This window comes from Ambystoma mexicanum, chromosome 5q, assembly GCF_040938575.1.
Source record: "Ambystoma mexicanum isolate Mex_15411 chromosome 5q, UKY_AmexF1_1, whole genome shotgun sequence".
NCBI lineage: Eukaryota > Metazoa > Chordata > Amphibia > Caudata > Ambystomatidae > Ambystoma > Ambystoma mexicanum.
This window is the reverse complement of record NC_090933.1, coordinates 64,898,726-64,920,719: the sequence shown is the minus strand read 5'-3', so window position 1 is coordinate 64,920,719 and position 21,994 is coordinate 64,898,726. Positions and strand designations below refer to the sequence as shown.

At 45.4% G+C, this 21,994-nt stretch overlaps 1 protein-coding gene across 2 annotated transcripts in view; it reads right to left on the bottom strand.

Moving 5' to 3' along the window:
* Positions 1-21,994, bottom strand: part of LOC138497213 (uncharacterized) — a 371,787-nt gene that overhangs the window by 232,556 nt on the left and 117,237 nt on the right. For both annotated transcript variants that reach the window (XM_069620537.1, XM_069620538.1), the window contains 2 exons: positions 18,708-18,732; positions 8,222-8,314 (listed from right to left, as the gene is read on the bottom strand). In XM_069620537.1, the coding sequence (XP_069476638.1) occupies positions 8,222-8,314; positions 18,708-18,732 (118 nt within the window). The remainder of the gene's footprint in view (positions 1-8,221; positions 8,315-18,707; positions 18,733-21,994) is intronic.

Sequence of the window (21,994 nt, the reverse complement as noted above, 5' to 3'; positions counted from 1 at the left end):
ATACATCACCTTCAGCCGAGATGGATACATTAACATGTACTTAAGATTCAGCTGCTTGAACCTGGCCTTGATCGGGACAAGAGCTCCTTGCCCTTTGGACTGCCTGCATGTAGTCTGGGTATGTAGCAATTTTGGAGCCATCGTGGCCGATTTCCCCACCGTCTTGCGAGAAATTCAATATAACTTCGCTGTCCCGAAAGTTCAGACTCTTCGCCATCATTGGGCAGGGAAATGATCCCGGCGGCGGCCTTTTTGAAGAGATCTGTGAGCCCTCTACCACAAATCCCTGTGAGAATTTGCTGGCGCTGATCTCTTGTAGCAATAAGGTTTCCACAAATTCCATGGGATTCGAGCCCTTCATTCCTTCAGGGACTCCAAGCAAGTGCACATTATTCCATCGGGCGCAGCCCTCTCCAGCATTGCAGTTTTCCCCTCAAGTTCCTGTACTTATTTTCAGATCCTCCGCAGTCCGTCTCTTTCATGCCACCTTCAGCGCCAGTCTTTCCGCTAGATTGCAAATGTCTTGCTGCATATCCGACTTGACCTCTCCAATTTTTGTGGCAATAAAGGATCGCATCGCCGCTATAGCTTCCAGTACTTGGCCATCTTTGTCGTCATCCTCTCAGGCCGCTTGAGTGCTCTGCATCCCAGCCTTACTAGACTCGGGTTCACGTGGTCTAGCTGCAGCAAAGGAGTCCATTGTCATAGCCTATTTTCCTTTGGGCGAGGACATGCCTCTCCCTGCTGGTACCCAGGTGAATTATTAGCTAATCTATTGCTTATGTTCCCTGACCATGTATTTCCGGTCGTGCAGGTGACATGCTCCAGCAGCGATAGCCTGACTGCAGCTGTGGAAGAACTGCACATCTATCTGCAGTATGTCCCAGCTTCCATTGCGCCGGTGATGGTAAGATACACAGGGTGTCTTGCTGTTACACATCTTTGTGCACAAGCGACTTGCCCAGTTAACAATTAAAGGTGACCCTCACATGGACGCAATGTTGCGCAACTCTTGGTCCTTGCTAATCTTTTGCGATGGTCGAATCACAGTTCTTTTCTTATAAAGCTTTAGCGGCCTATTTCCAGTGAGTTTTGCTGACATGGGACAGTGTGCAAGTGTTGCATGTCCGCTTCGGCTAGCCAGTGCCTCTCCGGTTATAATAATCTGCTCCCTATGCACCAGTCGCTCACTGAGTCATAGCTTCATGCTGTGTGTCTTCCAAGCATTATATCCAAAGTGCCTCGTTTGTCGCTGGTGTTATCACGTGTTGTGTCTTGTATTTGCACTATAATGCATGTCCCAGCACCTTTTTCATATACCTGTCCTTAATAACAAGGAGGTTGCGTTGTCTCTTTTGTATATTGCTTGGGGCCTGCTTGTTTAATGAGTGGACCCTCACTGAGCACCCGTTCCTGTAGCTAGTCTTCCCCTTGTGTCCCAGTACTCCCTGCGTGGAGTGCACAAATGTGGTACCTTCTGCCTTTATGCGGTTTATTGGCTGCACTTGCTCTGCGAATAATTGTTCACTGCCATTTTGTGGCGATTGCCTATATTAGAGCACTTCAAATCTGTTTACTCTGCAGTCCAGCCAGGGGCGCGCCTACGGTCCAGGGCGTCCTATAGTACCTAAGCTGACCATGCCGTGGAACTCTGCGTGTACTTTGACGCTTCTGCGATTGATGAGTGTCTTTGCAGGAAACCTGTTCGAGCCACAGGCCAGTGCAGCAAATGTTAGCCTTACAATTCAATACCACCAACTAGGCTCACCTCTTCAAATCGGCGTAGACTGTCATTAGACTTCCCGACCGCGCCTCAGTACTAGTGTTACGCGTGGCTCTGGCGGGGTGTCTCCTACCCAGTAGGCTGTGCCTCTTATTCAGGGTCACCCTCAACTATGCTGTGTCCGCAGCCCCCAGCTCAACTTGGCAGCGCTTTATTTCCTGGTCAACTTGTCACTCTCCGCCTGGTTCTTGTTTAACTTTTTATCCACCCTTGGTTCGAATTGCTGTTTACCTGGCTGGACTCTTTAAGGGACGTTCTTCGCGATTTGTCTTGTTGGCGGCGGCCAGGTGTTTAACCGTCTCTGCTGGCTATTACCTGACCTTGGCAGCCTAGGGCTTCACAGCAGCGGTCCAACGCCTCTTGACGCTGGTTGTAGTAGCGATCGCCGTTTCAGTCCCCGCTCTAGCTTGCAGTGTCTGACCGGCGGCTGCCAGTGCTTGTTCAGCTTCTTTTTGGTCACCCTAGTCGGCCTCTCTAGTTTGCTGCCGGGCATCAAGCTTTCTGCTCCGTTCAGGGGTGTTGCAGCAGATTCCCGTCCTCCAATCGGTGAGCAGGATCAGCTCTCGCCTGGATGAACCTCTCCTTCGTGGGCTCTATTTCCCTTTAGAGCGGGCGCTGCATTGTACGTCTCCTGCTGCTCCTGACGCAGACCACTTCACACGAGCATCAGCTCTGCCTCCCTCTTACCGCCGAGCCGCGGCAACAGCTCCCATCTTGGGCTCCCCGGGGCACCTCCATCAGAGAAGTTTCTGCAGTCATGGTATTCTGATCTTGCCCGTCGTTCTTTTTGGGAGGCTGGGGATTCGCTTCCTGCAGTAGTAGGTGTCTCTTGCTTTATATAATATTTTGTAGTTTTAAAGGCTCTACATCAGGATCATGACTGGAGCTCCATCCAGGCGCACCTCTACTCCATTCGCTCAGGCCACCCCCCCCCCTCAAACGGCGCTCCTTAAGCGTCTTCAGACGCAGGAGTTCACAGGCCGCCTCGTTGTGGTTAAAGGGTGAATTATTGCACCGCCGTTACGAAGTCTTTCCACTGATATTTGGCCTTACACGAAGGACAAAATCTAAATGAGTCCTGTCCATTGTGCAGGATAGATATAGCTACGACAAAACCCAGGGAACTAAGAGGCGAAAGTAAAGATATTCTTGAAAGAATGACAACCCCACTCCCTACTGTGCAGGCCGGCCAGAAGGCCAAGCCACGTGGGTGCCCACGTCCGTCGCATCAACAGGCGTCGAAATTCCCAGCAGTGCACAGGACTCAACGGTCGAAGTGACTAACAGGAATAAACAACCAAAGATCGATAATATAACAAATAACGCAATCTCCTATGAAGAGCTCTACATAAAGGCGACCAGATAACTGGGCGGAAAAAACAATCTGAGGGACATCGACATATGGGGTATCTTGGCCACACTACATGTCACGTTAGGGATAGTGTTACAGGTACACCCATGTTGACGTCCCCTTTCGATCCTCAAACCAAGATGCAATACTCTGCAGTTACCACTGGACGTCGGACTATATGCACAACATGCGATTCTACGTAGATTAACAAGCACCAGAAAATAGGGTTTCAGGTCTCCTGGGCCAGAACACCAATAGGCAGCGCGGGCGGGGGCACAGGGAAATAAAGGAGTGACTTGCCATCAGTCCAAAAGGGTCCTTGAAAGTGCTGCGGTGCTCAGAGTGCTACAGAAAAATAAATAAAGTCAAGCCCCAAGCAGGGCTAATACCTGGAGAGGATGGCTGCTAGGCCCTGGTGAGTGATCTGTGTGTCATGCAATCTCAAGGCAAAGCCTACATACAATGGCTGGTCCCCTCCCCCCCTTGAGACCCTTCCAACCTGCATAAAGGCACACAGGGAATGCGACTGCTTCCTAAACTTACTCTTGAAATAGAATTTTAAAAAGTAGTCTATTCATTGGACTCCTCTAACAAGGTGGTCTTTCCAAATCATAAGATCACGGTTTACGATGGCCATCTCCATCGTTGCCATCAGCAATTTCTTCTTTCCTCAAACATGCAGAAGTCCCGTGCTCCCAGTCTAATCTGACAACTACCATCCCTGTTCTGGACATTCTAGAAATGGCAACTAGACTGCCACATGGGGTTGTCTTCCCGCCCAAGGAAGAGAACAGTTTTCCTATAACCGGACCTCACCTAACTTGCTGTAATCCTGCTGAGAAAAGGCTTTTCCAATAATACAGTGGATCTGCAAATAAATGTAGGCTTCTCCAACTGTGTTCGCGATTCTTCCATTATTGGGTTCCTACGCAGTAGATTTGCAAGATGTTTGCCTGTTTACATATGGCGTCCCAATACAGTATCAATTTAGGGTAAGACCACCAGAACTGTAGAAAATTAGACCATCCAGACCAGAGATAACATCCGATTACTCTTTCAATTGTAATCGTTAGCTATTTTACAAAAAACGTATATCAAATTACACAACAATTATATTGATGTAAAAATGTGGCTCTTTGAACCAGAACAAACATCCCTCCCTCCATACAAACTTCATTCATAACTTAATTCAAGAAATGCTTTAATTGCCATTGTTATTGTGATATGAACAAAATATCATTTTCTATCGTTTGTGAATATGACAAATGCATGAAGAAGTTGTGAATGAAGTTTGTATGGAGGGATGTGTTTGTTCTGGTTCAAAGAGCCACATTTTTACATGAATATAATTGTCATTGTGTAATTTGATATACGGTTTTTGTAAAATTAATAGCTAACAATTACAATTGAAAGAGTAATTGGATGTTCTCTCTGGTCTGGATGGTCTAATTTTCTACAGTTCTATTATATTGCCTGATAGACCACAGACGACAAAAGCAGGCGTCCCTTATATTTTCTCTGGGTAAGACCACCAGACATGCATGCAGGAACCTACTCCGACCCATACAAGGCTAGAATCCCCTTTATATAGACCTAACTTACCTGGAGTACTATAACCCCTATGAAGTATCTTGTACGATTGTTCTCTATGTTGAATACAGGTGGGTGACTTCAGGGCACACTTCTAAACCTGTTCCCAATCCTTTAGAGTGATATCCCAGCCTAAATATCTTTGCCATGCCTTAATTCCCGCCACCCACCCACAACCCCCTGCAACCCCTCTCCCCAACGGTAGAGTCTATAGAAAAAAACATGACCTATGAATTCTGGATATCGGGCCTTTGGATGTGGAGGCAGAAAAAAGACTTTGCAAGTGGACGTGATGTTCCTCCAACCCCCGCTTTGCTCTGAAGGCAGTGTCGCAGTTGCCAATATGTAAACATTTAGGATTCACCCATCTTGAATTCATCTTTGACCTTCAGATACCGTTTAACTCTACCATTCTTACACATCTGGCCAATACATTCTCCTCTCAATCCAACCATTATTTCAAACTAAAATCCTGATATACTAGTGTCAACTGGGAATTCCCCATGAATTGTAGTAGACATGACCAGAAATTAAAGCATACCCATCTTCACCGCTAGTCTATCGCAGACCTGCATAATAGCTGCAGAAGGTTGAAACTTGCTTGACCCCGTCGCTGTTGGCCTACCCTCTGTGTGCTTTTGAGAATTGTGTCCTTGGTTCTGAAGAGTAAGAATATTGTCCTGGAGAATGAGCTTGTTAGGTTACCCCAATCAGTGTGTGCACTCTTGACACATAGCAGGACCAGACATCTTGCCCTAGCCCACAAACCAAGATATGAGGAGGCACTTTTTAAAAGAATCAATGTAGAGAGGGCGGCTAAATTTAACATTGCCTCTGTGGTCCCAGATTGTGATGAATACCTCGAAAAACATTACTGCTTCCAGGAAGCATACAAGACATGAATAAAGAACGAGCCCATCATTTTAGCAAAATGGTGGCCCTTCTATGCATTACCGAGGCTGATTTAACAGCCTGCGAGTAATGAGACCAAAAAGTCACTATGGTAAAACCACTGCCACCAGCCATTCAATTTAACGTGCAACTGTAACAGGAAAGTATGCAAGGGATACATTGTACCCCCAGCACTTCACGTAAGGTGGGGTGCGCTAGCTCACTATATTAAAGGTAAAGTGGGATGAACATCCCTCTTTACTCCTTGGGAACAGTAGTTCACCCAAGTACATTAAAGAGAAATTAACAGGGAAGCCCAAAGAGGCAACCCAGGCAAAGTCCAAAAGTTAATCCAGATGGAGTCCTTCACACAAATGCTGCGTCACTGATTATAGAAAACTTAAGTCTTGGTCTCAGGTTTGTTGTTAAGGGTTTTAATACAAAAAAAATTGTAAGATCGGCCCACTGTGTGTGCAAAAGTTATAGGCAACTATAACTCCAACCGTACACTATGGGGGAGACATAAAAAGGTCAACCATTTAAACAAAAAAAAAGCTCAAGGCTAGGTTGGATGGGAAAGGGATTCCCACTCACCTAAGGACAAGGTAAAATTACCAAGTCCAAGCAAGAGGTTCAGGGGTTAACACAGGTCAGGCAGATTTATCATAAATATCAAAATCTTTAACAGACGCCATTGCTAATTTTCGCACTACTAAAAAGAGAAATGGCATTGGGACAGGATGAAACCCTTAGAAAATGGGAACTTCATTGTGGGAACTTACTTAAAAGAGCATTGGCCTTTGAAGAAGACTTGAGAACAAATCCAACTAATGTGAAAAAGAACTTGGAGAGCAGACTGGATAGTGACATTGGAAGAGGCAAATACATTTTAACTTTTTTTTAAAATTTTTTTTACAGGTTTGACTCATGAAGTTTGGGCCTTTGGCAGCATCACAAAATACCTGATCAAATTTCCTTATCGTTTCTACAGGTCCCAATTTATGAGTCTATGCTCGACCCCATTCCCTACAAAAGAGGTTCTATCAGGAGGTCTTGCACAAGACTAGGAGCCATCCAATGCAGCTTCTTCAACCAAGAGGGAATGGTGGAAAACAAGCTACTTGCTGTTATTTTTTACATCTTTAAATGACCTAAGAACGAAGTATTTTGAATGCCCCCCCACACTCCCCCGAGTAACCTAGGCACTTAACACCTGCTGCATGACAGAACCTTTTATTGAGCAGGGAACGGATTTCATTGGTTCTAGCAGCAGTGTCCTTTTTAGAAAATGTATTTAAGAAATTGAGCAACATTGTGACCAGTGCATGAATGCTTTAACAAGATAATTTCCTGTCTGAGTCAAATGTGCTACGCATAGTACTATGCACTAACATAATGTTATATTATGCTACTTGGCATTTATATAGTGCTTATATATCATTGGTATGCACGCAAAACCAATGGTAACTAGTGCCTATGTTGACGGACCTATAGAGAACGGTCAAGATCAGTCTATGTCACCTTAGACAGATGTAATAATTGTTAGCATGTGCCACACTTGGATTCCTCAACCTAGCCTGCGTCGCATCTAGATAGAACTATGAATGTTAGCATGTGCACACATACAGAGAATTCTAAAACCTAGCATGTGCCGCATCTAGATGGAATTGTGAATACTAGCATGTGCACACAGAGGGAATTCTTAAACCTAGCAGGCGCCACATCTAGACAGAACTGTAAATGTTAGCATGTGCCACACTTAGATTGAATCCTCAACATAGCCTGCGTCACACCTAGATAGAACTATGAATGTTAGCATGTGCACACAGAGGGAATTCTTAAACCTAGCATGTGCCGCATCTAGATGGAATTGTGAATACTAGCATGTGCACACAGAGGGAATTCTTAAACCTAGCAGGCGCCACATCTAGACAGAACTGTAAATGTTAGCATGTGCCACACTTAGATTGAATCCTCAACATAGCCTGCGTCACATCTAGACAGAACTGTAAATGTTAGCATGTGCCACACTTAGATTGAATCCTCAACATAGCCTGCGTCGCTTTTAGATAGAAAAGTAATTCAATGATTGATATACGACTCTCCTGCCAAGCCTGGACAAGGCGTGCAAGCATGAAACAATAACCAACCCACTAACAATTTCACTCCTCTGCATACACCTCTCGAACCAAAAACAACCACAAGCCTTAACGCAGCAAACAGCACAAACTTCACTACATTGCAACAACAAAACCAAACACACAGACTCGCACAACAGCACACAACGACTACCGACCGTAAATCACCCCAAGCCCAGCCAACAGACCCACCGGACTGAGGCTGCCAACAGCACATAACTGCTATCTTGCACTTTTCCAGCTCACCCCCCCCCCTCTCCCTTTTTCAGAGCGCCAGGGGACCACTCCGGTGGTGATAGTGAAGTACACGAAGCAAACATGGATTATACAGTGGTGGTTTATCAAAGAAATAATGTGACCGGCACACAGTTTCAAAGACCTACCGTACTGATATCTTCATGAAGTGCACATAATATTGTCACATTGCCATTTATATGGCAAATTCACAATGAGAATTAAAATAAATACCTATCAGAGGCTCTCGCACAGGCTCATCCATGTAATCCTTTAGTGTCTTTCCAGTCTTTTTAAGCTTCTTATGGTTGTACTTGTTTGTAATACCTATAAGAAACATTAATGCAATTTATATACACAACAAAAACAAACATTTAAATACAAAACCATTTATAAAGTCGCAGCAAATACATAAATTATTGAAAGCATGCGTTGGGAGGTTTTTGCCAAAACCAAAGTGCGGTTCAGACAGACTAACCTCTTTCGGACCTGCAGATTATCCACAAAATACATGGTAAACTCACTGGTAAAGTGACTGATCAGTAAAAAGAAGTGGCGACTATTGGTATTGAGTACAGATCACTATTTGGAAAGATTTGATACGCACATTTCCCTCCATCGTTTCTATGGATCCCCAATCTTTTGCTTTGTTTTTGAACCTGTTCTGACTTTTTAATAGGGAAGAAAAGCCTTCAGCTTCAATTCCATTTTGCTCATTTGTTATGGGGAAATGGATCAGTCCCTCAGACTATCAGTACTGGGAAACTAGGTTTCCCCTTTTCCCTTTTACATTGTGTAACTGCACAAGCACCTTCCAGTGCAGTGCACAGTGCAACAGGGATACGTTTGGATCACCCTAGCTTTTTACACCTGGGATTTTTGGTTACTTTCATATGTAAAATAAGATAAGCTAGTGGCAGATCTATTTTGACCAATTTTGCATAAGTTCTAGTGTGCACATTCACATTTGCTGCATAATGTTGCTAAGGAGCCAGCGCCTTCTTTCATACCCAAGCACTTTAGAATTAAACAAGACTTCTGTTGACTGTTTCCAGACACTACAAAAGACCACGGGGGAGGAGCACTGAGGGAAAGCTTTTTTCATGCAGATATAATCACACACTCAGACATGGGTGGGCACCAAGTGCTCCTCCCCCGTGGTCTTTATAAGGGGCAAATAACTATTAGCTGAATACATTGGTAAATGTTAAATTCTATTTAGTTTTTCTCAAAGCATGGTAGAAAGCAGGTTCTCTGCCAAAAGGAATGTGGCCTGCCCTAAAAATAGACTACAGGCATTGGCGTGGTGTTCGCTAGATCTGGCAGAGCCGTTTGCTGTCTGTCAAAGGGCCCAGGCAGGGTAAGGCTCATGCACACACTGCAGAAGTATGGAAAACAACGGTTTAAGGGGAAATACTGGATCAGATAAATATGAGAATGACTGAAATAAGGAGAGCAGGATGGGAATTTTTTTTATACATAAAAGTTCATAATGTAGCAAAATGAAAAACATGAGCTACAGTATATTCTTGCATAGGTTAGCAATATGTTAAGTAGCATGTCCTAAACAGAAATCCGACCATGAAGAAAGGAAGACTGGAGCATCCCTTGTATGGAAGGACAGTTTTGGATGGAGCCATGCCAGTATACAGTGACCAAGTCAAGAGCATATAAGCTCCTGTCTGGCTCCAGTCTGCAGGAGAATGGGACGGTTGAGGGACACCGTGCAGGCAGCAGAGTTCTTTGCTCCTATCCTCTTTTCTGTAAAGAATAAACTTGTTATCCTTGCAAGATAGACTCTTGGCCTTAATTCCCTAGAGGGATGTACTTTCTTCTGGTGTGAGCCTGATTAGGGGGTACCCATATGATTAAGGGGTACCCTTGTTAGTTGGGCTAACATTACAATATGGCTACTAAACATGGCTAGTGCCCTAAAATAACAGTGCCACAAGATTTTCCCTCATTTTCGGCTTTATTGTAGTTTGGACTGCTGCCGGCCTTGCCAGGGGAAGCTGCTGCTTTTGTAGGCTAGTGATGCCTTTATGTGTCTGGAACCTAGGAAGTGGGCGGGTCTATGGTCCCACTCCACATCTGTGATGCTAGAGGCTGGGTGTGGGACACAAGCAAAACTAATAGATGTCCTCAATTCGACAACTACTGGATGTTTGAATGTTGCAGATCCTTACCATTGGTGAACTTGGACTTGCTTCCAGGCTCGATGTTTTAATAAGGGAACTCCTGCAGCAATTTCTTCAGATTTACATAGTAGCCAAAGATCCTGGTAGACTAACAGTTGACTGAAGACCCGGAGACAACCCTTGCAGCGGCTTGGCAGCCCAATGGAATGAATTCACTTTATTGCACCTTTGGGGGGTTGGGGCGTGTGAGAGATCAGTCATTGGCTAGTGGGGGGTTTCCGCTCTTACCTGGCTTTTGGACCCCATTCTAGGTGTCTGCGCTGAGTCATGCGAAGAAGAGTATTCAGAAGTGCCCCAGTTTGGGCTACTTTGCTGCAGACATCGCCGTTTTGAGTTGAAGCCTGGACCTAGGGGAATCTTTAGCTTGTGCCATAAGACTTACTGCTGCAAAATGTTGTGGTCCTAGCATCAAAGGGACCCAAGATGAAAGGTGAAATCTGACAGTGGCAGGTGAATCCCTCTGTCACGTCCATTGGTGACCAATGTCCGAAACTGCTTACCTGCGTCCAGTCTTGTCGCGAGAGGGGCCCTGCATCACGCTCTTTTGCATGTTTCAACTGGAAGACCTTACCACCAGTATTAGCCGCCAACCGGAGAACTGCTGAAACCTGCAACCCCTGGAGATCAAGGGCTGAGGCTGACGGCAGGAAAAGCAACTTCAAACCCTGTTCTGCAGACCTGCCAAGTCCAATGAAAAATCCTAGTACAGGGGGTGATTTGTAGCATTAGTTACCTGAAACCCCTTGCAGAGGTAAGCTTCTTTAAAGCTTTGATTAAAACTTTTGTATTAGTTTGGCTTTGCCGTTGCTTGTTCACACAAGCACTATGAAAGTTGGGGACACACGTTGGTTAGATTAACTTTTCCCCCAACACTTGAAAGTGGTCATTGGACCCCAAAGAACATACCTTCATTTTTTCGAGCTTCACAAAACTTTATGGAACTTTGCTGAACTTTTAGGCACAAAGCCACACACATCTTAGGGATGGACTTGTGAATTTAGGGTTGTATCTCTGTGGACCTGTACTGTGTTTACCAATCTGTAGCTTCCTTTTCAGGGGTTTGAAATGTATTTTGCCCTACTCCAGTGATTGTGTATATGTACCTATTTTTGGTGTTGCGTGATAGTAATTTTTTCACTGTTAATTGGCCATAAGCAAAGAAGTATTTTTATACCCGTTTGTCTAAGTGCATTCCTTGACTGTGTGTGCTCATTGTGGACCCCTTACAAGCTCACCAGCTCTTAGTTAGCCCAGACCACTTGCCTTGCTACCTACCTTGAACTGGTTTGGTTTCAGCTCCCAGAGTGGTCCCTGTCACAATACTATGTTGGACTTCCATATATCAGTCCACCAGGCCAAAGTATAGAAAATCAGTTCCAACACCCCTCCTGAATCGGTTCTTCGATAACCAGATGATTTCCCCCCCCCCCGCAAAACAGAGTTTTTTGCTGAATATTTCTGGCAGAAAAAAACAAAAATTTAATTTTTAATATTTGTGCACAATCTTTTTTTTTATATGGGTGCCCCCCCAAATCCCCAAACTTTCACTTATTATCTAGTCCCTATGCCCCCTCCCTACACCATATTTTTCGATTTTGGGGCGAAAACTTTCAGGAAAAGAAACTCTGAAAACACGCTGGCGTAATAACGTTGTACCCCTGCGTCTGTCCCAGGTGGACACCTGATGTACGAAGGCCCTGTACGGTGCTTCAACCCTTGAACTGGTGGGATCACTGAAGGCATCATAAAGCAAGACACAGGCGGACCTAAAGTTCAAATAAAAAAGATATTTTATCAACTTAAACGTCAGGATGGTTGAAGGCCCAACTTGCCCTATGCCAAGGTGGGATTTCCCTACCTGAATGAAACTAAGGAAAGTCAAAGAGTTTAACTTAATAGTCTGTGTTCAAAACCTATTAAGATGTGTACAAAGAAATAGTGTTCAACTAGAAGTTCTGAGCGGCTTCCAGCTCACAGCTCCCCTTCTCCAAGCACAATAAAGTTCCATAAAAAAGTCGAGATTTACCTTGCTACATTCAAGGCAATATAGTGCAGCACCAATCATGGGCTTCCCTCCTTCCCCAAGCTTCAAAAGGACACAACCCAAACAAAAAAGGGGTGTCTGGGGACCCCTGATAAGACGAATAGCTTTGCCAAGTCTCCTGATGAGACAAATAGCTTTGCCAAGTCTCAGGGTTCCCTTCCCCATGACTTCAATGTTTCACACAGGTTCCTTGGTACTTGCTTCTGTGAGCTGTCACCTTTATTTGGTTTCCTTAATTGGCTTTTGAGCTTTAGGCTGTGCTTTCTTGGTACTCCTCTGGTTTCTCCATAGCCACCTTGTGACTCTGCCACCATGTGTTACACAACCCTTTTCAATCAGTAGCCTTGTCATGCTGTATTTGCTTATTTGAGGTTTGTTGTATAGGTTTCCTTCAGCTTTTAATATCTTCAGCCTCAAAGTTTGGATTCATTCCTTGTGCAACAATCATTCACTTGTAGTGATTAAGAGAAGGGGCGAGACCACCATGAAAGTAGGCACCGCGCTCAGCTTATATTCTTGAGATTGTTGCGTAGTAGCAGCCAGTTCTAGTAATCCGAGGGGGCAGTGCTCAATTGCCCCAGGCGAAGAATTGCAGGGTGATTGTAGGATTCTCATGTAATTGGTGCTGCACATATAATTCATAAGTAATCTAAGTTGCAAGTTTTGTTGGCTTATTAAATCACAGTTCAATGAAAAGGGAGACTGGTAGCTCAAATTTGTGCCATTAGGTCTTTATTGCTACTGAAAGTGCTGGCACGTGTTTCGACCACTCAAGGGTCTTTATCAAGGCAATTTGGATACATCATGGACATGAATAGTGCTTCTAAGGAGGCCAGTTGCCTCAGTCTACCGTCTCCTCGCTGGTCGGTATTCAGTGCAGAGTACCGCGCCAGGCAACACGCCCCTCTTTTACTCCATGTCCATGCTATATCCATGCCATGGAATCTCGAGTGCGTCCCCCAGAGAGGAGGCTCCCAGCCCTCCTCTGGAGGGGTACTGAGGAAGCTTCTTGTTTACCGCCGTGGTGAAGAGGTCCACCTCTGGTGTGACCCAACGCGAGAAAATCCACAAGAGGATCTCTGCCTTCAACTCCCACTCGTAGCTGACCACTGTCCACCGGCTGAGGGCATCCGCAGTGACATTAGGCTGGCCCGGGATGTGCACTGCAAGCAGCCAGACACCATGAAGCACGGCCCACTCCCAAATCTGGATGGACAGGTCCACGAGAGGGGGAGACTTCGTTCCCCCTTGCTTGTTTGTGTAATACATTGATACCACATTGTCCGTTCTTATGCGGACCACCTTGTTGACAATGAGCGGTCTGAACGCCTTGAGCACCAGAAGCTCCAAATGATTTATGTGCAGGAGCTTGTCCTGAGGTGACCAGAGGCCCGAGACCTGAATAAGATCTAATGTCGCACCCCACCCCAAAAGGGAGGAGTCTGTCGTGATCGTCATTATCCGCTTGGAATCCGGGTCCACAGCCTGACACCAGGAACTCTGAAGAGCCATCTGGGTTTGTCTCATTTTGAGACGAGCAAGAGGAAGAGCCAGTACACACGAGGTCATGAGGCCCAGAAGCCTCTGGAACCACCAGGCCGACATGCTCTCTGACTGCGCAAACACCTGACACGTGGCCAACAGATCCGCCATTCTGTCCCCGGTCAGATACACTCGGCAGTCGATCGTGTTCCAACGAAAACCCAGGAACGTCAGGTCCTGCAAGACCGTCATGGAGGATTTCCGCCAGTTCACCGACAGCCCAAGATGGAACAGGAGCTAAAGGAGAGACTGGTGGTTGCCCGCTGCTGCCAACGGACAAGGGTTGCGTAGGAGCCAGTTGTCCAAATAGGGATACACATGGATACCCTGGAGACCCTGGAGACGAAGATAAGCCGCAATCACTGACATCTTCGTGAAGACACACGGCGCCAAACTGAGGCCAAAAGGAAGCACCCGAAACTGGAAGTGCTCCTCTCCCAAAGAGAAGCAGAGATACCTCCTATGTGGATTCCAAATCAGGATATGCATGTACGCATCCTGAAGATCCACCACGCTGAGCCAATCGCCCATCTACAAAGAGGAGCGAATCTGGCCGGGCGTGATCATCTTGAATTTCTCTTGGGGTAGGAAAAGATTGTACTGGGAAAGGTCTAGGATGGTGCGCAGGCTAGCCTGGTTGGGTTTGGGCACCGTAAACAGCCGGGAGTAGAAGCCCACCCCTCGCTACCCAAGGGGAAACCGGTTCCACAGCTCTGAGGTGCAGAAGTTTCTGAACCTCAGCCTTGAGGGAGGGTGAGCCCGACAGCTGAAAAGGAGGGTTGATGGGTGGGGTAGGGGGTAAAGCTAAGCGGAAGTCCGCTCGAGCAACTGCCAAGACCCATCTGTCTTCTGTGATGGCCTGCCACCCCCGCCCAATACGCAATGCGTCCTCCCACCGGGGTCTCATGTGAGCGCGGAAAACCCTCATTTGGCAGGCTTATCGGTGGCGGTGCCACCTGAACCTGATGAGGAGGCTGAGGAGCGGGAGAAAAACCGAGTATGCCGTTGTCTACGACGGTTATTCCCTGCAGGAGTATCCACTCTGCGAGATTTGCGGTCGAGGAAGCCCCTAAAACCAGAGGAAGGTCGACTTTGCAACAACGGCCTTTGAGACTTGAAAGGAGCTTTAACCAGAATAGACAATGATTTAGCCGTCTGAGTGCTATCTTTGGTTTTGGTGAGCTCTACATCAGTAGAAGAGTGAAAAAGCTCCTTACCATCAAAAAGAAGGTCCAGAACCTTGTCTTGCACCTCCTTCGAGAACTTAGTGGCATGCAGCCATGCTTGCCACGAGGTATCAACCCCGAGCCGAGGTGTCTACGTGATGAGCTGCAGCCTCCAGGAGATCCTGGGCCAAGACCCTGGCATCGGAAAGGCCCCCTCTGAAATCCTCCAACTTCTCGACCGCAATGTGCTCCTCAAACTCAGACAGACCTCTCCACATCCGCATGTTAGCTCCTGCCAAAATCAATTCTGCATTGGCCTGCCTGAGCTATAAGGCCGAATTGGCAAAGATTTTCCTCCCTAGAGAGTCCAGGAGCTTGTCCTCCTTTCCCAAGACCTGAGTAGCCGTCGCGGAGAAGGATGCTGCAGGCCTGGATTGCAACATAGCCGCAGCCACCACTGTGGAGGAGAGAGGCGGACAAGACAAGGCCACTTCTTCCGAAGGATGCAGCCTGTACCTCGCATCAATCTTTTTATTGTCAAAAAGTCCCGAGTGTGGCTTTTCCCAAACTCTTCGGACCTCGGCCAGAAGGTCCTTCTGTAAGAACAGGCCGGTATGCTCCAAAGGAGACAAGGTGAACGCCCCAGAAAGCACGCCCTCCTGCGGAGCAGGTGCCTCGGGCACCGGAACATCCAAGGAACTCATTATGTCCAGTACCCGGTCATGAAAGGCTCTGATAGAGCGGGGAAGGTCCTCGTTGTCCTGATCGCCTTGAGGGTCATCTGACAGGTCAGGATCCTGCTGCGCCGTGTCAGGCACTGCCTTGTCCACTGGGGACAATGGTGGCAAAGGCGGAAACGCAGGGGGAGGCACCACGGGCAAGGGAGGCGCCGGCGGGAGGCGCGGGTGGACATATCTCCTTGAAAAGCCCTTTGAAATATTCCCTCATGGGGTCAGTGCGCATAAGCGCTTGAAATTTACCGAAAAAGGCGTCCTCAGGAGATTGTTTCGGAACCCGAGGAGGCCTCTCATGAGGTGGACAAATCCAGGGACGTAACGGGGAAGGGTGCCACATTTTTGGAAAAAAAATTGGATGCTTTTTACAAAGTGCTCCGGTCCCGTCCCACAGGACGGAGAGATGTCCCATAAGTATGGAGGAAAGGGGACGGGACGTAGGAGTATGCCAGTTACAAACTATGCCTGCAATTACAGCTAGACATTTGCCTTAATGAGACCTTTTAAACCGGGATTACTCGTTAAGTGTTAAGGAGTGTGCTATTCTGAAAAATATTCCAGTTGCTGTAATACACTTGCCAAAAATGGCTCGTTTCCTTCTGCAAATTGCCAAAATATGCATCAAGTCTAATATATGTAAATAGAAAAGTCAAGTAGGACCAGGAACTTAATGTTAGGGCAGCATCTTTGTAACAGGTTGTCAGCTAAAATAAAAAAACATCTCCCATAAAAGTATGCTGTATATGGATCAAATATCTTTATTTTGATTTCACCAATAAATCAAGGCCAGTAAACAATACAATTATCATATGAATATCCCAATTAACCCATCATAAAAAAGTATTTAAAAAACTACAATAATGTTGAAAAAACGATTTCATTAAACCATCAATAAAAGCTTCTCGGACATACCTCGCAAATAAAATCCCATTATTACAGTTCATAATGTAAAATGGAGCTTATTGGTAGGTTCTAATCTCAGACTTTAGAAAACAGGGCCTAAACCACCTTTTACGTTGAACATAATTCCCACAGATAAATAGAAAATGGCTCTGGGCCTCCTCGGCTCCCATTGCACCATTTTCTACTTTTTCTACTTTCCGGCAAGGCCACTCAGCTCTAGCAACAGCATTCGCCTAGAGCCAAAACCATACAAAAAGAAAACTTAGGAGGGGGTGGGGGGTGTATGTTATTCTCCCACCAGCCAGCAAAAATATGGAAATACCTCCCAAAAGACATATGCAATACAAAGGATCACCTAAAATTCACTACTTAAAAACTTGGCTCCTCACCACAGAAGGGAAGGGCTAGGAAAAACAGACTCAGCTGGAAACAGAGCACACCTCAACAAGCTTACATGGAAGGAACAAGCCAGGGAGAGAGCCCAAGAAAGAACCATCCCCTACAATACCCCACCCTAATCATTACCCTAGAGACAGCAACCCCAGCTACAGACGGGGGTAGCGTAACCAGTAACTGGCAACCCAGAAGCCCTTAGGGCGCTCGGTCGTCGTTGGGTGGGGACCACGCACAAGAAAACCAGTGAGGCAACCAAAAACCCTCAAGTTAGCCATCTCTAGAGGGAGGGCGCCACAACCTCATGTCCACAAACCGCTAGGCAATTACAGCTACACCCTACTAACTCCCCCCAACCCACTACTTCCTTCCACAGTCGCCAGAGCGCTAGGGGACCACCTCAGTGGGGATAGTGTGCGGTACAACAAATGCCCTTTAACATTAACAATCACAGTTTGCAGACATCACCCCCCTTTTTCCAAGTCCCGTGGGCATTTAAAGGGACAGCATTAAGTCTGATGCTCATACTACATCTTCGGAAAACTTGTGATTTAATCTTACAAACTTTGCCTCCAACTTCGAGGGACAGTGGGGTAGCTTTATAGAGAGCAAGAGATGGTAAAATACACACCTTAGCCCATTCTACTATTTGTCAAGCCAGACGGCTTGCCTCAACTGCTTTATTTTTTAGAATTCCTGGGTAGTCAAATCCTTCACTTTGTGACCCCACTTAATTAGAACACATCCCTCATTATACCAAATATATTTCTGTCTATCATATGGCTCCTAAAATAAACCACATAATAAAGTGGGCTAGTGGCATTTTCTAATTAACTGTTTACTAATGTTTTGGTGTCAAACAGTTGCCATTACTGTCGTACATACCCAACTCGCCCAAAAATTCACACAACCTACACTCGCCGAACAAACCGCACACTTCACTACATTGCATCAACCTAACACAAACACCAACTGCACACGTGGTCTCGCCCCGGTCCAATATTTACACCAAAGCACAGCGCATGGTGTATACCGAGCTGAAGCCGTCAACAGCACACCACCTCTCTCCCACGCTCCCACTCCCCCCCCCCTCCCCCCCCAACTAATCCAACCCCACCCCTTCTTGTTTACAGATCCGCCAGAGCACCTGGGGACCAACTCCGTTGGTGACAGTGCACGATATAAATACCTTTAACATTATTCCACAGCTACACAGATAAACCAATTTGCACATATTTTGTTAGCTAGTGACATTTTTGTACGTTAGTGCACACAATGCAGGTCTTAAATCTGTCAACTATGCATCTACGGTTGGAATCATAGCAGGTATAACTCGACCAGTCATCCTCCGGCGGCCCTTAAAATATGGTTGAATAACCGCTGCAAATGTTTGGTTTGAGTCATGTAGCAAACATCTTGGCATTTAGTATATTCAACTCCTGCACCATAAACCCATTTTCGGCTGCTAAACAAAAGCAGAATCAGAGTTGCTTTTAAAATATTACCCCATTTCTTCACCTAAAAAGTGAAGTCATAGGGTGGAGCATATATAGGGTGAAGCAGCAAGAAAGAAAAAGGAGGGAGCAGAAAAAGAGGTAACAGCCAAAAGAAACATGCATCGGTCTGAGGGGCTAGCAAAAGCAATAAATGTAGCAACAAAAACAGTGTTCTTGCAAATTAAATGTAAATAAAGCAGGTTTTCTACTTTAACAAAATAGAAAAAAACAAAGCAATACTTACCCACTGTCTCTGAAGCTCTTGCTGCCTTTAAATGCCAAGATGAAAGTGAATCCCCAAAACATAAGAAAAACAGGCTGTCAATGCACTGCACTTTAATAAACTTTTTTCTTGTGGCAACAGTATTTGCAGAATTTTAAACAACAAACGCTAGCTTTGACAAAAAAAAAAAGCTTTTTTTATATTCTGCAAATAGCTGTGAAATGTGAATATCTTGGAACAAGAGCATCCTGCGCCATCCATGTTAGTTTTAGTAAAGGTATATCATTTCGGAATTTGCCTTGGCATGAGAGGGATAATAGGTAAAACCAATTGTTGAACATTTTCAATAATGAAATTGATATTGCTGGACTTGGAAAACAATCAAATTGTTCTTAAAACCGACCAACAACCCCCAGTAAGATTTGAAATGCCCAAACAATATCAATGGTGCAAAATCATGAACTGTATTGGAGGCAAAACAGATAAGCCGCAAACCAACCTATCACCTTTCAGAATTACCAAGCAGAACACATCAAAACAGTTACACAAGCAGTAGTGCATTAGCTCAAGATAGGGGGGCATCAGGCAACAGAAAAAAATGAAACCGGACTATAAAAGAAGCTGCCTACAAGGGGACAAAGAATCTACTGCTCTCGAATCCAAATCCTAAAAGCAAGGCATAAAGAGTTTGTCAGGAGTAAAAGCAATTTTAAGTTAGGAGAGGGGGTTTAATCAAGATTTTAAAAGTGGGGTACTAAACATATCCTTAAGTTTGAGGGTGTACCATTCCTATGGTCAGCTGAGAGCACTTCTGTTGTAAGAGTGATGGGCCAGCATTCTGTTATGTAATATGCTGGGAGATCATGCAAATTAAATTCTTCATTCATCTCTTTAGAGGTCAAGCTATCAAGAGTATTAATCCATTGCAACTCACGTGCCAATTTTCTGGATAAATCACCTCTCCTCATTGGGGATGCATGAAGAACCTAATTTACATCATTTTATCTAAGTACTAGAAATTATGGATCTTTAAATCATAGAGATTATTAAATGATGCTATGCTGTTGATATCAGATTTGATAAAGATTGGCTTAGCCTTTATATATTATTTTTAGACATGCATTTCATGTTTAACATGATTTACTAACTATCAATGCTTTTGATAGACAAATTATTTGCACTTTTTGGTCTTTTTTACTTTGTGAATAATGGGGGTAGGAAACGTGATGCACTTCATGGATTATTGGGGTTTGGAAAGGCATCACTTGGATGGATTTCTAAAGGTAGGAAATGTATTGAACTTATATGGATGTTGGTGTAGGGAATGCCGTCACACTTACATGGATGTGTGGGGGGATGATTTATATTGCATTTGTGGGGGGGGGGGGGTGATTTATATTGCACTTAAAACTGCACATGTAGGTATACATGTGTGTTGCACTTGGAGCAAAATAAGTTATCACATGCACTCCACTTGAACATTGAGGACAATTCCTCGCAAGCACACTAGTACCGATAACTACTTTAGCATTCCCGCCACCATACAACACTACCAGCAGATTGAAGTGCACCAACCACTCTCACCCATTACCTACAACAAGGAATCCACTGTAAAGACAAATTTCAAAACCAATCGTGTCGTGAAATTCAGGCCCACTCCCCCTCTTTACAGGACTCTCTAATCTAGGCGCTATATTACTGCCTGCCTTTCTGTGAAACCTAGGCCTTTCTCCCATTATCCATGTGTCAAATCTGGGTACATTTGATTTACTGGGAACAAGTGAAAAGTTCCCCATTTAGGGAACTTGCGTCCCCTGCACACTGTATGTGGCTTGAATAATCCAAACTCTTTAGAGTGGTTCAGTAAGGTAACATTAGGTAGCCTACTTAATGACTTCACAACTTGAAGAAATAGTGAACATACTTTAATAATAGACAATGATTCGTTGAAAACTGCCTAAACAATCCAACTAGTAATTCCAGTGACCACTCAATAGTTCAAATCAATACATACAAAATGTATTATACAAAATGGCCAAACGCGTTTTGAGTACAACTCTTCATCAGGGGCGAATAGATGCAATTTAAATCTACAAAAATCGCAAACAAAATTTGATCCGTCTTATGATGGTGTCAATACGGTGTGAATATATTCTGACAATAAGAACCCATATTCATTTTTCACCAGCAAGTACAATTCTGAACATGGTAAGACTGGTAGAGTATTTAGTCATTTATGGTAAAACCTAGTTGTCACTAAACCACAAGGTTTATTCATAATCCTGGATCCTAATCTGAGGATAATGTACTAATCAATGATGATTTCCTATTAGTACTGGTTATAATGGAGAAATCAAATATATGCAACGGTTGAAGCAGTGACCTCTCCTGACTGCCGGTCGTCATTACTTTAGAGAGCTGTGAATCTCAAATCCAAGACCTGAGGTAAAGTTTACCGTGAGCGCTGAGCAGAAGTCGTCTTGACAAGCCCGAGTCGGAAATAGCCGTGAAGTAAAGTTTGCTGGGAGCAGAGTTCAGAAGGAATCAGTTAACGAGCTGGAGTCGAGAAACCAGCTCCAGGCAGGCGCAGCAGCTTCAGGAAGTGACCAGAGCTGGCAACCTGCAGTGTCCACAGACAGCAAAAAGGGAGGAATAAAGGCTGCAGCTCCTTCTCCCCCGACCCTGGGCTCTGCTACTGCACCCGACCCCGGGACACAGGCATAGCCGCAGACAAGCGACGAAGCTGCAGAGCTTTTGGTCCCACTGAGGGAAGAGACTGCCTCCCGGATCAACATTGTGCGTCCTGTCCTCTTTCAACTGAGATTAATTTATTTCTTCAAATACACTCAGAAGCCACGGAGTCGGTCGCAGAGTCTTTCGGTCTTTAGGCTCTGCAGCCCTGCTCTCTCTCTCAAAGACTTTATCATATTGGCGCGCCTCTGAATCAACTTACAGTCGGATCATCCAAACTCCATCACGACCACAGACAAGCCAGAGGTAAGCTCCCTCAACCCACCTCCTTGGCGGCTCGAATCATATGAATTTCCCGGCATCTACCCTGTGCTGAGGCTTTATACACTCCAGTGTGATGCAACAACACGCGGCGGTGCCCCAACTTGCCTGTCTGCCGGTGTGTGCATAGGAAACAAAGGAACTCAACTGGGTCTACTTCAGCTGGCCCCTGATCTGATCCACAGAAGAAACGGCTACGGGAGACTGCGAGGGTCCATCCCTTGGATCCAAACAGCCGTCTGACACCCCGCTCCTCACTGCAGGCCAATTTCCCACCAATACATGGAATCATCTCT